Source organism: Pseudophryne corroboree, chromosome 6 (assembly GCF_028390025.1).
Source record: "Pseudophryne corroboree isolate aPseCor3 chromosome 6, aPseCor3.hap2, whole genome shotgun sequence".
NCBI classification, from domain to species: domain Eukaryota; kingdom Metazoa; phylum Chordata; class Amphibia; order Anura; family Myobatrachidae; genus Pseudophryne; species Pseudophryne corroboree.
This window is the reverse complement of record NC_086449.1, coordinates 767042268-767055487: the sequence shown is the minus strand read 5'-3', so window position 1 is coordinate 767055487 and position 13220 is coordinate 767042268. Positions and strand designations below refer to the sequence as shown.

Below are 13220 nucleotides of genomic sequence, written 5' to 3'. Positions count from 1 at the left end.
CAAAAGCCCATATCTGATTTTCCATTCGGACAGGGCAGAACTGCGGACTCGTCCGCATTTTCTCCCTAAGGTGGTGTCAGCATTTCATCTGAACCAGCCTATTGTAGTGCCTGCGGCTACAAGTGACTTGGAGGACTCCAAGTTACTGGACGTTGTCAGAGCATTAAAAATATATATTGCAAGGACAGCTGGAGTCAGAAAATCTGACTCGTTGTTTATATTGTATGCACCCAACAAGATGGGTGCTCCTGCGTCTAAGCAGACGATTGCTCGTTGGATCTGTAGCACAATCCAACTTGCACATTCTGTGGCAGGCCTGCCACAGCCTAAATCTGTAAAGGCCCACTCCACAAGGAAGGTGGGCTCATCTTGGGCGGCTGCCCGAGGGGTCTCGGCATTACAACTTTGCCGAGCAGCTACGTGGTCAGGGGAGAACACGTTTGTAAAATTTTACAAATTTGATACTCTGGCTAAGGAGGACCTGGAGTTCTCTCATTCGGTGCTGCAGAGTCATCCGCACTCTCCCGCCCGTTTGGGAGCTTTGGTATAATCCCCATGGTCCTTTCAGGAACCCCAGCATCCACTAGGACGATAGAGAAAATAAGATTTTACTTACCGATAAATCTATTTCTCGGAGTCCGTAGTGGATGCTGGGCGCCCATCCCAAGTGCGGATTATCTGCATAAATTGTACATAGTTATTGTTAACTAATTCGGGTTATTGTTGAAGGAAGCCATCTTTCAGAGGCTCCGCTGTTATCATACTGTTAACTGGGTTTAGATCACAAGTTGTACGGTGTGATTGGTGTGGCTGGTATGAGTCTTACCCGGGATTCAAAATCCTCCCTTATTGTGTACGCTCGTCCGGGCACAGTACCTAACTGGAGTCTGGAGGAGGGTCATAGGGGGAGGAGCCAGTGCACACCACCTGATCGGAAAAAGCTTTACTTTTTGTGCCCTGTCTCCTGCGGAGCCGCTATTCCCCTCCCCATGGTCCTTTCAGGAACCCCAGCATCCACTACGGACTCCGAGAAATAGATTTATCGGTAAGTAAAATCTTATTTTTTCATTTTGACTTTTTTTAATTTTTAATTTTACACTTAGCACATCCCTTCCCAGTTTCTGGAAAAACATGGGTCCGGGATGGTGCCGCTGCAAGGCAGCGCATGGCGTGTCGGTCCTCACAAAGAGCACCCTCACAGCCACAGGCAGCCCACTGTCTCCTGCAACAGCTGGACGGAGCTTACAGAAAGAAGCCCCGTCACAGCCAGGAAGAAATGATCAAAGAGCTGGACGGAGCTTACATAAAGAAGCCCCGTCACAGCCAGCAACAAGTTATCAAAGACGAGCTGGACGGAGCTTACAGAAGAAGCCCCGTCACAGCCAGGAACAAGCTGGACGGAGCTTACAGAAAGAAGCCCCGTCGCAGCCAGGAACAAGATGACTTGAAAGCTGGACGGAGCTTACACAGAGAAGCCCCGTCGCAGCCTTGAATAGGAGGAAGGTAAGCTGGGGAACGGGGCGGTCAGCGCAGGCTGCCGCCCCGCTAGGTGGGTCACAGTGAATGCCGCTTCCACGCACCGCCCGCCACAGCGCCCAGCCGCTACGTCTGAGACTCGCTCCAGACGGCAGCGCTACGTCCGCCCGTCCCAGCCGCTCCGTCCGGCCGACAACATCCACCCGCAGACGCTCACTAACAGCGTTAACAGGGTGACAACCGGGCCACTGCTCCGTCCGACCGCCCAGCACCGCAGATGCCAGCCTCCCTGCAAGCCTCCCTGCAAGTCTTCCCGGCTGTTCCTGAGAAGACACAGTGTTACAGGGGGGAAGGGGGGCGGTGGAATCGGGCGACTCACTGCTGAAAGGGTATGTAAAATACATATATAAACAGCAGTTATATATGCAGCCAGAGGTGACAGTAAATAATGCAGACATGTATTATAACCTGTCCTGTGATATCAGAATATTAATGATTATCATGTATAATAGGCTATTGAGCCTATATATATTAATATCTGTGATGATCACTGTATAATAGGCTATTGAGCCTATATTAATGTATGTGATTATCACTGTATAATAGGCTATTGAGCCTATATATTAATATCTGTAATTATCAAATAGGCTATTGAGCCTATATTAATGCTGTATAATAGCCTATTGAGCATATATATATTAATGTCTGTAATTATCATAGGCTATTGAGCATATATATATATATATATATATATATATATATATATATATATATATATATATATATATATTCATAGAGCATGTGTTGTACCCATACTGTGATTATACTGTATAAGAGGCTATATTAACACTGAACAATTGTAACTTGTTCAGGTGATTATCACAGTCAGCATGGCAAAGGGGCCATTTTAACATGCTTCCTGTTGTTTTTCCAGTTTGTAATTCTGGAACATTCCTGCCCTACATCTCTAAGCCACCAGAGGCGCAGGGGTGTTAGTGGGAATTTGGTTCGGGTTTCACATGCCCATGTGAATTGCTTTTCACATAAAGAATACTCTGGTTTCTCTTCAGATCGAATAAATCTTTCGCTTTTTACTACAGATTTCCGTTGAGAGAAACAACCATGAGTTTCATATAAATATGCTTTTCAGCAATAAAATATATATATGATAATAACTTCAATAAGTCGTGCAAGTGTCTGTCCGTTGACTATTGTGGTGTCTGTCTGCATAGCGAGTAAGGCTCTAGCGCAGACTAAAAATTGCATTGGCGGTAACGGAGTCTCGGAAGTTACTCCACCAGCACTAACGAAGGACAGTCTTTCCAAAGGGCCAATTTCCCTTTGGGTACCAGGGTGTTTATTTAACTGGTCTTATAATTTAATGCACGATTCTATGTCAAATCTCACACCGATAACTACGAGTGAGAAGGGTACATTAGTCCAGCACTCAGATAGTGCGGCCCAGTGAGTCAATGTCTACGTTTTTACAGAGACTAAGTAGACTCTAACCACTATTTAATCGTTTCCAAAATGACGCGATCCGCCATTGGTAAATGCGTCTGTGTCAAACATTATAAAGACCCAAGATACATTTGGGTCACTAGACTATGTATGGAAACAATAAACTGTTAAAAGAAGCTGCAGAGTATATCTGTAAAGCTTCTGCTAACGCCGGTTACTTCGATTCTCACTTTTCATCGTCGCTAGTTTAAGCGCGACAAGGCCAGAGCTTGTTTGGTCCTAAATTTGATATTCAGCCATTACCGCATCCAGTATCAAAACGGAAATACTTGTGCCGGCGTTTAATCCCTTTAGACTTCAGTTTTTTCAAGGCGGTGGTACAAAACAGTCACGCCTTGTAACGACAGGACGCTACAGTCAGCAAGCCAGTGGCTTGATGACCTCCTTAGGCCATCTCCATTTTCCAATGTGGAAGCGCGTCTTTACACGTTACATTTGCGGGGTTTCCAGACATCAACTCATGGATGTCTCAGCTATTTACAGATTAAAGGACAAGACTGCCTCTGTCGAACGGTTTGGCAGGTTGCCATTTAGTCTCTGCTAGTTTTCAGCTGTCTTTATAACCAGGCAGTAGTACACCAACAGAGTCAGGGTTACTTATTCCCCTCTGTTTGGGGTAACAAAACCAGACAGCTCCGTCGCAGTCTCAATCAGCAAGTCACTTAATGCAGTTTGAAAATGGATTTTCTGCGGTTAGTATTTGCATATTGGAGCCACAAAATTGCATAATTGCACTTGATCTTCACAATGCGTATTTACCCATTCCGGTTTGGTCATCACAGGTTCTAGCGTTTGCAAAACGCCACAACCATTAACCATTTCAGGTCTACCATTTGGCTTCTTGTCAACGCCTCGGGTATTTACCAAAGTGATGTTGGTGATGATGGCTCATCTCAGAGACCTGCCAGTGACAATCGTTCCATACTTAGACTATCTGCTCATAAGAACTCTGTCTCAACAAAGTTCCTTTAACTTGCGCTACTAATGTATACTGCGGTGGCAGATCAAGTTAAAAAATAATCGCATCTAATTCCGTCTAAACGACGTCAATTCCTAGGTAAGATTATAAATACGGTAAATAGAAGACATTTACCTACTACACCAGCAAGAACAAATGTACATCTAGTAATTAGTGCAAAACACGCACACTAGCGGTACATTGCTGTATTCGCCTGTTAAGAATAATGATGTGTTTCAAAGCGATTTAGTTCGCCGGCCTTCACTCGCGTTTCCCACAGAGGGGCGAGGGTGTATATAATCTGGACGAGAGTCTCAGAGGTTCAGGAGTTGTAGTTAAAAAAGATCAGCGACAGAGGTTCTGAAACGGATCACGACAGATTGCTGTCGATAAATGTCCTGGAACTCCGTGCATTTTACAATGCACTACATGCTTCGCTTTCAGTCTGACCAACAGTCAGACAACGCAACGGGAGTTGCATACACAACAACCAGGGAGAACCAAGAAGCCGCATGGCAATGCGGCAGGTAACTCGAATCCTCAATTGCCCAGAACACCATTATGTGATAATGTCAACGGGGTTCATTCCGTGAGTGGACATCTGTTAGACAGATGATCTCACCCGTCAGGATTTAGATCCTGAAAACTGGACATTAAATCCAGAGGTGTTTCATATGTGAGTCCACAGAAGGGGGTTACCCTCAGGTATACATGATGGCATCTCGCCACAATTACAAAAGCTCAGTATGTGTACAAAACAGATCACAAGGGCAGTGGCAGTGGAGTCTCTCACATTCGTGTGGTCATTCAGCATCGTGTATCTGGCTCCACCATTTTCCGCTGCTCTCTCCGTTGCCAAAACGGATCATAAGACAGTTCGTCACAGTCATACTAGTGATCTCATGGGTTTCGGAGAGCTTGCTTCTCGAATCTCCAAGGAATACTTGCACACGATCTTGGCCCGCTCATAATACGTCCAGCCTGTTACAACAGGGAACGTTCTTTTACCCATAGTTACCTATGTACCTATTACCTATGTACCGCAGCTGCGGTTGACGGGGTGAGGGTTCAGACCGCCCTCTTAAGAAAAGAAATAGGGCATTACAGTATTAGACCAACCATGTTACGAGCTAGTAAGCCGCTTAAGGCAGCTCATTATTACAAAATTTGGTGTGCTTACATAGGTGGTAAAGCTCGGAAGTTTCCGACATCATCCTTCAAGTTACCCGTTTTCTGTTAAACGGGGTGGGATGGAAAACTGCGTTTATCTGCACGGAGGGTGCAGGTATCTGTGTGGTCAACTTATTTTCAAAGACGTTTGACTCGATTGCGTCTGTACACGCCTTTCTACAAGGTGTCATCAAAGTGCAGCCTCCATTTATCCCACCTACAGCGCCAGGTGACTTGAGGTTGGGTTCAGATTTCTTACAGTTTTCATATTTTGAACCCTTACAATAAATGGGGATTAAGTTTCTCACTTGGGAAAACATTTTTCTTCTAGCCTTAGCTTCGGCAAGGGTTTTGTTTTCATATTTGGGTGCCTTGTATTCCAAGCCACCGTATTTGAGTTTTCTCATGACAAAGCAGATCTTCGGACGAATTCCGCTTTCTTATTCTTCACATCAATAAACCAATAGTGGTTCCTGTGTTGACAGCACATTCTAGAATTCTGAATGTGGTACACGCATTACGCGTTTATATATGTTCCGAACGTCTACAGTACGTGATACGGATACGTTGTTTGTTCTCTATAATGCTGCCAACTGGGGTTAGCCAGTTTCTCAGCAGACATTATCCAGTGGGATAATAATGACTACAAGTCAGGCTTACTTTAAGGCTAAGTTACAATCGCCTACGTCAGTAATAGCTCATCCCACAGGTTCTGTGGGAATGTCAGACCCAGCGGGTCGTGGAGCGTCTACGACGCGGCTACATAGCCTTCAGTGCACCACGTTTGTGCACGTTTACACGTTATGAATGGTTGCGGCATCAGCATCTAGCTTTGGCTGCCTACTGTTACAAGTGTCAAACAGCTCTCCCGCCCACGAGGGAAGCTTTGGTACGTCCCAAGAGTACTCCAGTGACCCCTAGTGGATGAAAAAGAAAATAGGATTTTGGTACTTACCAGGTAAATCCTTTTCTTTGAATCCATAGGGGGCACTGGACGCCCACCCAGAGCAGTTTTACCTGGGTTGTTTTAAGCTCAGAGGAGCTTAGGGTAACACGTTTTACCTGGTTTGTATTAAGCTTAAAGGAGCTTATGGTAACACATTTTAACCGATTGGTTCAAACTATAAAGGTCTATCGGTTATGCTGTCAACTGTTTAGTTGACACTAACGTTATGGGTCAACTTTGTTGTTGTCCGTTATGTTATAGGAATTCTCCATTGTCAACCTCTCTATAGTAGTTCGCTCAGTAAAAACACTGGGTTCGTACACTGAGGTACTCTAGGGATATGGAGGGGTGGAGAGTTCTAAATTTAAATATTCAGTGCCTTTGTTCTGCTACGCCGCCCATATCCCAAGAGTACTCCAGTGCCCCCTATGGATTCAAAGAAAAGGATTTACCTGGTAAGTACCAAAATCCTATTTTTTCCATCCTATTTCCCTTAATTCTTCTGTAACAATTTTATATATAGGGTGTCTAAAGGATTTATTTTTGTTTCGTAGTTTCCAGACCATCTGAAGCAGCTACGGAAAGAGTATAACAGGTAAGCCTTTGAGATGTTGAGTGAAGCATATGTTCCCTGATTCTAGATTGCTTTTAGATAAGTCCCTGACTTCTACGTTTTGTCCACTCCTGGCTTAATCCATTGCTATTGTACAATCACCAGATGAGAATTAGAGACCTGTTTCTTGCTGCTTTAGCTGGTAAACACTTATTCAGCTGATCACCCTCTGTGATCTATTTAGGATGCATATAATAGGAGACTTTCGGGAAAGAGGTCTATTCAAGAAATTGACCCAGGCAGTTCTGTAGCTTGGTGGATAGGAACATTTTTACATTTGGGTCCCCTATAAATCCACGATAACCCTAAATTTGAGGTGTTTTGTGTTCCTTCCCAATAGAAAGCGACTTCGCTCACCAGACAGCAAGAATGTTGCTAAACAGAAGCAGAGGAAGTTGGAGAGCAGCCAGGAAGGTGAAAACAGCGAAGGAGAAAATAAATCTTCTCAAATGGTCACCACAGAGGAGGCTGAAGTAACAGACAACATAAAGAAGGTACAGACATTACTCCTTTCCTGTCATACTTGTGAGGCCACAATGTGTTATATAGATTTCTCCTTCATCCACTAGGGGACACTGGAGCGCTCAGTATTACAGGTGGAAGAGACGGAGCAGGATGCCTTACGCCCTTCAATGTTTGAAGGGCGTAAGGCGTCCTGCTCAGTCTCTTCCACCTGTAATACCGAGCGCTCCAGTGTTCCCTGTGGAATCGGAGAAAGGGATTTATCAGTAAGTCCCAAAATCCTGATGTATAGAGAGAATAAACATTATTTTTTCAAAACTGCATCAATTCTAGGTATACTTGCACACCGTTTTTGAAGGAACTCTGCAGGGAGGTTGTACCAAGCATATTGGAGAACTAACCACAGATCTTCTGTGGATGTAGGCTTGCTCAAACCCTTTTGTCTCCATGTAATACCAGACAGCCTTGATGTTAAGAACAGGGCTCTGTGGGGGCCATATCAATTCCAGGACTCCATGTTCTTTACGCTGAAAGTTGTTAATGAAATTGGCTGTATGGTTAGGGCTGTTGTCCTGCTGCAGAACAAATTTGGTGCCAATCAGATGCCTTCCTAATGGTATTGCATGATGGATAAGTACCTGCCTGTGTTTCTCAGCATTGAGGACAACATTAATCCTGAGCAAATCCCTAACTCCATTTGCTAAAATGCAGCCCCAAACTTGCAAGGAACCTCTACCATGTTTGGCTGTTGCCAGCAGACATTGGAAGTGCGTTTGCGCTCTGATATACGCACGCCTTGGGAGTGCATTCAACCACCCAGGACATGCGTGTTTCAGAGCATGACCGAGAGTGTTATATCTCTTCTAATATGGTCCTTGTTGTGACGAATTAGTTCTGTGTGGAGATGATACGGAGTAAGGGGGGGGAAATAGTTCACAATAGGCTGTTTAGTTTGTTTTATACAGTTAAATATTTATTCATTAAAAATAACAGCGTAAGTGCCTTGTTATGGAACCCCTAGCTGCGAGGATACGTTCCAATGCTGACATTGCTGGTGTGCGAATAGGCCCAACTGAGCATAAAATTGCGTTCTATGCGGACGATGTCCTGATATCCCTGGGACAACCGGACTAATCTCTGCAACCTCTTGGCCGAAATAGACCTCTCTTCCAAATTTTCCGGTTATAAAATCAACCCTGACAAAACTGAAGTACTTGATTTTCTATGTTCCTGGCCTGACCAAATTGGCCCTCGAAGCTTCCTTCCTGTTTAGTTGGCGTAGACGCAAACTTAAATGCCAATGGGTTAAATAGATACCTAGGTATCACAAACTGTCCAGTGCGGTCAGCGTCGCAGAATAGATGGACTGTGCAGGCAAGTCAATTTTGACTATCTTTATAGAAGAGAGAGTCAAAATTGACACTTAGCCAAAATCATGCATAGTCAGTATCGCAAGCACATACTGAGTGTGCTTGCAATACTAGCTATGTGCTGACCTAGCCCCTGTCGCATAGTGACAATTGGGCATAGCCCGAATCTGTGTATGGGCATTAGAGTCGCCCGATTAGTGCAGTGTCCCTTGCTTCGGGCAAGGTGCCTCGCTCTGCTGCCACTGCACAGGTTACTGTTCCCAATTGTAGTCCACATGGATCGTAAAGTATGAAAAAGTACACACAAAAAAAAAAATTGTGAAACTCGTGTCGACCTGGTGACCATGTCAGCCTAGAAACCATGTCGACCAATAGTGGTCGACCTAATGACGACCTAGAGACCGGATACCGGTTGACGGGTACAAAAGGTTGTCATGCAAATGGCCAACACAATTGTCTTGTATGTTAAACCCCATGTGAGCCAAATTAATGGAAACTTGTATCCTTGCGGGCTTTCTTCGGGCAAATTACAGTTCTCAATCTTAGTCCATGTGGATGGTAAATGATGAACAAAAAATCCAAGTCTATGTTGACCTTTTAACCCCATCGACCATATTAGGTTGTCAATAGGTCGACACAACAATCAGAACCCATAGGGGACAGGGAACCTGGGCTGCTGGAAAGAGAAACTGAAGCTCCAGCTCAGCCACCTATACCCAGTGTCAAGCCTATGGGTTCCAAGAAAAGGAACAGACAATTTAAATCTCCTTTCTCTTACGTCCTAGAGGATGCTGGGGTCCATGTTACTACCATGGGGTATAGACTGGACCACTAGGAGCCATTGGCACTTTAAGAGTTTGAGAGTGTGGGCTGGCTCCTCCCTCTATGCCCCTCCTACCAGACTCCGTTTAGAAAATGTGCCTTGGAGAAGCCAGTAACAGCTAGGGGAGCTCTACCGAGCTTCTGTAGCAATTTTTTAATTTTTTTTAAAGTTTATTATTTTACGGGGAGGCTGCTGGCAACAGCCTCGCCGCATCGGGGGACTAATATGGGGGGGGGGGGGGGGGGGGGGGGGAGTTGTGGTGGTTTGGGTGGATGAAGTAGTGCCCGCCCTGCTGGGTCTGAGCCACTATCCCTGCTGACAGGACACTGAGCTCCTGAGGGAAAAGGATGTTCCCTGCCACGGGGGATCGCTCACCGCGGCATCATGCCGCCTCCACCCGCTTACAGAGCCAGAAGATCGGTGGCGAGTTGGTCACCGGCCCCCTAGCAAGCGGGGAGCCGGTGTGAAGATGGCGGAAACAGGGTATGCCGAGGCTCAGCGGTACATATTGCGGTGGTGTGAGAGGTGCCCTGAGCCAGCGCCTACACTGACCTATAAAGCCTGTCGGGGGTCCTAAGATCGCTGCCAACATGAATCCTCAGGCCAGTATAGTCTTCTGAAGAGCGGGAAGATGGTGCCATTACGGGGGCGGAGCTTCTCAGAGTGGACCCAGCAGCGTTCAGCGCCATTTTCCTGCCTATAGACACGCTGTAAGTGAAGAGCTGTTCCTCCTGAACAACTCCAGCTATCTGACAGTACCAGGGGGTTGTAGAAGGGAGAGGAAGCAGTGTAAAGACTGTGTAACCTATTAAGGTGCACTGTCAGCGCTGGTTGGGGTCTCCCTATACCTTGTAAGCGCTGTGTGTGGGATGGCTGTCTCTCTGCCATTCTTGGCGGGAAACTGTCTGCCCTTACCCTGTGTGTGTGGGGATTGCAAGCAGCCATGTCTAGAGACACTATCATATGCTGCAGAGGATATATCTTCTCGGGAAGATTCCATGTAATCAGGATTGCACTGTTGTAGTGCAGATCCCAGCTAGGGAACCCCCGGAGTGGGTAGCCTCTGTTAAGGGGGTTATTCTCAGATTTCTGAGAGGGTTGCGCAGACTGAGAATGCAACTCAGGTTTTACAGTCCTCTACGGTTCTGTTCTTTCGGGCCCCCTGCGGTACACTCTCAAAAACGTGCTCTTGCCCAAATTACGCAGGATGACATGGATACTGATTCTGACACGGCAGATGGGGATGTGTTGAGGGGGGGGTGGCATCACTTGCTAAGGGGGAGCAGTTAATGATGGAGGCCATGAGAGATGTTTAATATTGCTGACACAACTCCTGAGCAGGTTGAGGAGGCTTACTTCATAGATGAGAGAGCCTAGCTAACCTTCCCTGCATCTAAAAGAATTAAATTCTGTAGTTGAAAAATCCTGGGAAACCCCGAAGAAAAAATTCCAGATCCCAAAAAGGGTTCTGGTGGCTTTTCCCTTCCATGAGGAAGATAGGAAAAAATGGGAGACCCCGACTATAGTTGACACATCTGTCTTCAGGCTGTCAAAGAAGGTGGTCTTACCTGTCCCGGGATCTACCGCGTTGAAAGAACCGGCAGATCGCAAGGTTGCACTACGCTCAGGTCCATTTACACTGCTTCAGGGGCGATAATGCGGCCTACTACTGCCTGTGCATGGATTTCTAAAGTTATTGCAAAGTGGTCAGGCACACTATTGGTAGACTTGGCTACGATGGATAAAGGTGATGTTGAATTTTTTTTACACAGCATACAGGATTCTGTAGGATTTATGGTGGAATCCATGAAGGACCTGGGTTCCATGGCTGCGGGGATCTCCTCCATGTCGTCTCTGCTTGCAGGGGTCTCTGGCTGCACCTATGGTCTGCTGATGCGGGATCCAGGAGAAGTGTGGAGAACCTACCCTACACAGGTCAGGCTCTTTTTGAAGAGGCACTGGGTGCGTGGATTTCCATGGCAACAGCGGGTAAGTCTTTTCCTTTTCTTCCCTCAGCTGCACCAGCTACTAAGAAACCTTTCTCCCAATACGTCAGTCCTTTCGGCCCGCTAGGACTAGAAAGAACAGCTCTCTAACGCCTTCTTTAGAGGTGGTCGTGCTATATCCAAAAAACCTGCACCTGCAGGTTCCCAGGACCAGAAGTCTGCTTCTGGTGCCTCAAAATCCTCAGCATGACGGTGGCCCGCACAGTCTGGAGGTAGGTCAGGTGGGAACAAGACTCCAGCATTTCAGCCACGTCTGGGTGTCGTCCGGCCTGGATTCCTGGGTGCAAGATATCGTGTCCCAAGGTTACAGGCTGGAGTTTACAACACTTCCGCCTCACCGATTCTTCAAATCAGGCTTGCCAGCATTGCCGGCAGACAAGGCTATTCTATAGGAAACTATCCGAAAATTGGAGCGGTCAGCAGTCATTGTTCCAGTTCCACCTCATCAGCAAAACAAGGGTCACTATTCAAACCTTTCTCCTTCATCCACTAGGGGCCACTGGAGTGTAGTTACAATGGGGAGATAGTAGGTGGTATTGGTAGCTGGCACTTTAAAAATTCTCACACTGTGGCTAGCTCCTCCCCTACTATCTCCCCTCCAAGCCAGTCTTAGTTAAGTGCCCGAGGTAGCTGGTTCACTTGGGTTTAGCTGAAGAATTTTCTTCTTTTTTCTTTATTATTTTATTTTTCTTACACACTCACAGACTGGCAGCTCTGCCACTGCCAGTCTGCACCGTGGGAGCTGCCGGCGGGGTCCCATCGCAGCTGCGTGCGGCTAGGGATGGGCCCCGGCTGAGGGAGACACTGAGCTCTCCTGAGTTGGCGGACACCGCTGCGTGCGGCGCGTGTCGCGGCCACTCCATCCAGCAGAAGATTCCGGCAGCATGGCAGCGGTGAGTATCAAAAATGGTCGGACACCGCTGCGTGCGGCTTGTGTCGGGACCACCCCACCACAGAAGATTCCGGCTGGACGCCGCTGCGTGCGGCGTGTGTCGGGGCCGATCCACCAAGAACACAGTGGTGAGTGAAGTATACTTTATTTGTGGTGGCTATGTATGTTTTTAGAGCAATGCACTGTTTATTGTTGTACAACCCACTCCAGAAGGGCTCTCTGGGGCTGTAATGTACTTTATTGTATCCTTACCTGTCCTCCTCATGGAGAAACAGACAGGATGATTGGGGGAGGCTGAGTATGTGTTTATACAACCCTGACTGAAAAACGGGTGTGTGTCATTCTGATAACCCTCCGCTCCCCCAGCTCCCCGCACCCCCCGCACAGATCCCCACTCAGCGCGACTCACAGAGCCGGCACAGGGATCCCGCTCGAGCGCAAAGCAATGTTTAAATTTGGCGCCTTGTACGGAGGGGGCGGAGCTAAGTCCCGCTCTGTAGAGCGGGCTCAGCGCTCCCTGCTCCCCGGCGGCGACTCGCGCTCTGTTCAGCGCAACACTCCCCGGCGGCGGCTAGCAGATACAGGGCTCTACTAGCGCTGTATAGCGGGCTCAGCGCTCCCCGCTCCCCGGCGGTGACTCGCGCTCTGTTCAGCGCAACACTCCCCGGCGGCGGCTAGCAGATACAGGGCTCTACTAGCGCTGTATAGCGGGCTCAGCGCTCCCCGGCGGTGACTCGCAGGCCCAGCGGAGGGTACAGCTCGCTTCCCGCTTAGTTTTGCAATAAGGCGCCATAGCCGGGGGGCGGAGCTAACTCCCGCTCTGTACAGCGGGCTCAGCATTCTCCGCTCCCCGGCCACTGTTATAGTGTAATAGGCATTTATGTGAGTTTAATGCACATGGTGCTGAGGAGAATGTGATATAGTCAGAGTGGCTCAGCACTAATCCAGTTATCCACTATATAGATTTTATCGCATAGCCCAGA

At 47.3% G+C, this 13220-nt stretch overlaps 1 protein-coding gene and 1 non-coding gene across 6 annotated transcripts in view; both read left to right on the top strand.

The window, feature by feature from the left end:
• The window catches only part of LOC134933421 (matrin-3-like), a 111299-nt gene that overhangs the window by 53339 nt on the left and 44740 nt on the right, over positions 1–13220 (top strand). For all 5 annotated transcript variants that reach the window (XM_063928620.1, XM_063928619.1, XM_063928621.1 and 2 more), the window contains 2 exons: positions 6626–6666; positions 7025–7178. In XM_063928620.1, coding sequence (XP_063784690.1) covers positions 6626–6666; positions 7025–7178 — 195 coding nt within the window. The remainder of the gene's footprint in view (positions 1–6625; positions 6667–7024; positions 7179–13220) is intronic.
• On the top strand, positions 2527–2647 carry LOC134938750 (U5 spliceosomal RNA). The gene has a single exon (XR_010181240.1). It is a non-coding gene; the product is annotated as a U5 spliceosomal RNA (small nuclear RNA).